The 807-nt window shown below is 44.5% G+C and overlaps 1 protein-coding gene across 1 annotated transcript in view; it reads left to right on the plus strand.

Annotated features, from left to right (window-relative positions):
* FARSA (phenylalanyl-tRNA synthetase, alpha subunit) overlaps nucleotides 1-152 on the plus strand; it is an 8627-nt gene extending 8475 nt beyond the window's left edge. The window contains exon 14 of the mRNA XM_006900829.1: nucleotides 94-152. Coding sequence (XP_006900891.1) covers nucleotides 94-152 — 59 coding nt within the window. The remainder of the gene's footprint in view (nucleotides 1-93) is intronic.
* The last annotated feature ends 655 nt before the right edge of the window (nucleotides 153-807 follow it).

An 807-nucleotide genomic window follows, 5' to 3' on the forward strand; every position in this document is an offset into this window, starting at 1 on the left:
GTCAGATCTTTAATACAGATTAAATGAATAGTGCAAAGGAGAGGTTACTTCATGCCACAGAGGTGCATCTCCTGAAGGCCCACACTGTTGTAGGAGATAGCTGCCACCTCCCTGCCCTCAGGGAGCTGCCACCCTGGATGCTGGGGAGCTAACAGCAGACAAGTGTGTAAATGGGGGGAGGGGACAGAATGTGGCGTCATAAAAATTTTTAAAAATGGGGAAGGTGAAGAACAGATAAAGGTCAACAGTGTAAAGGGTACAATGAGAGATGGCTAGAAGATCAATTACCAGGAACAAAAATAACAAAAATGTGTATGAAACGAGAAGAGATGTTGTGTTATGTGAGGAATGTGCATTGGAGAAGTTGAAACCGAAATTGCTGTATAAACCATCCAAAACAATAAAATGTTATTTTAAAAAAGATTGGTAAATGGACATTAAAACTAAGAACGTCATCCCTTGCCTTAGTGTTCAAGCAGTTAACCTGTAAGGTGATGAGTAAGTGTGCTGTCAGGGACCTCTCCAGAGTACAGAAGAGCAACAGTGTCAGTCTGGAGAGTAAGGTGCACCTGATCCAGGTCATGGTCTTTGCCACCACTCACTGTTCCCCAGAAAGCTGGACAGTGATGGGTGATAGAAGGAGAATCAATACCTTTGAGCTGTGGTGCTGGAGAACAGTATTGACTAACGTGGACATGCTAGGAGAAAAACAGGTTCAGCCTTGAGATGGTGAAACCAGGCTGCTCCTTGGAGGCAAGGATTCTGAAGCTCCATCTGACATACTTTGGGCATGTTGCAGGGATGGAC

The sequence above is a fragment of the Elephantulus edwardii genome, unplaced genomic scaffold (genome assembly GCF_000299155.1).
Source record: "Elephantulus edwardii isolate Elephantulus edwardi_28Jun2011 unplaced genomic scaffold, EleEdw1.0 scaffold00296, whole genome shotgun sequence".
Taxonomy (NCBI): Eukaryota; Metazoa; Chordata; class Mammalia; order Macroscelidea; family Macroscelididae; genus Elephantulus; species Elephantulus edwardii.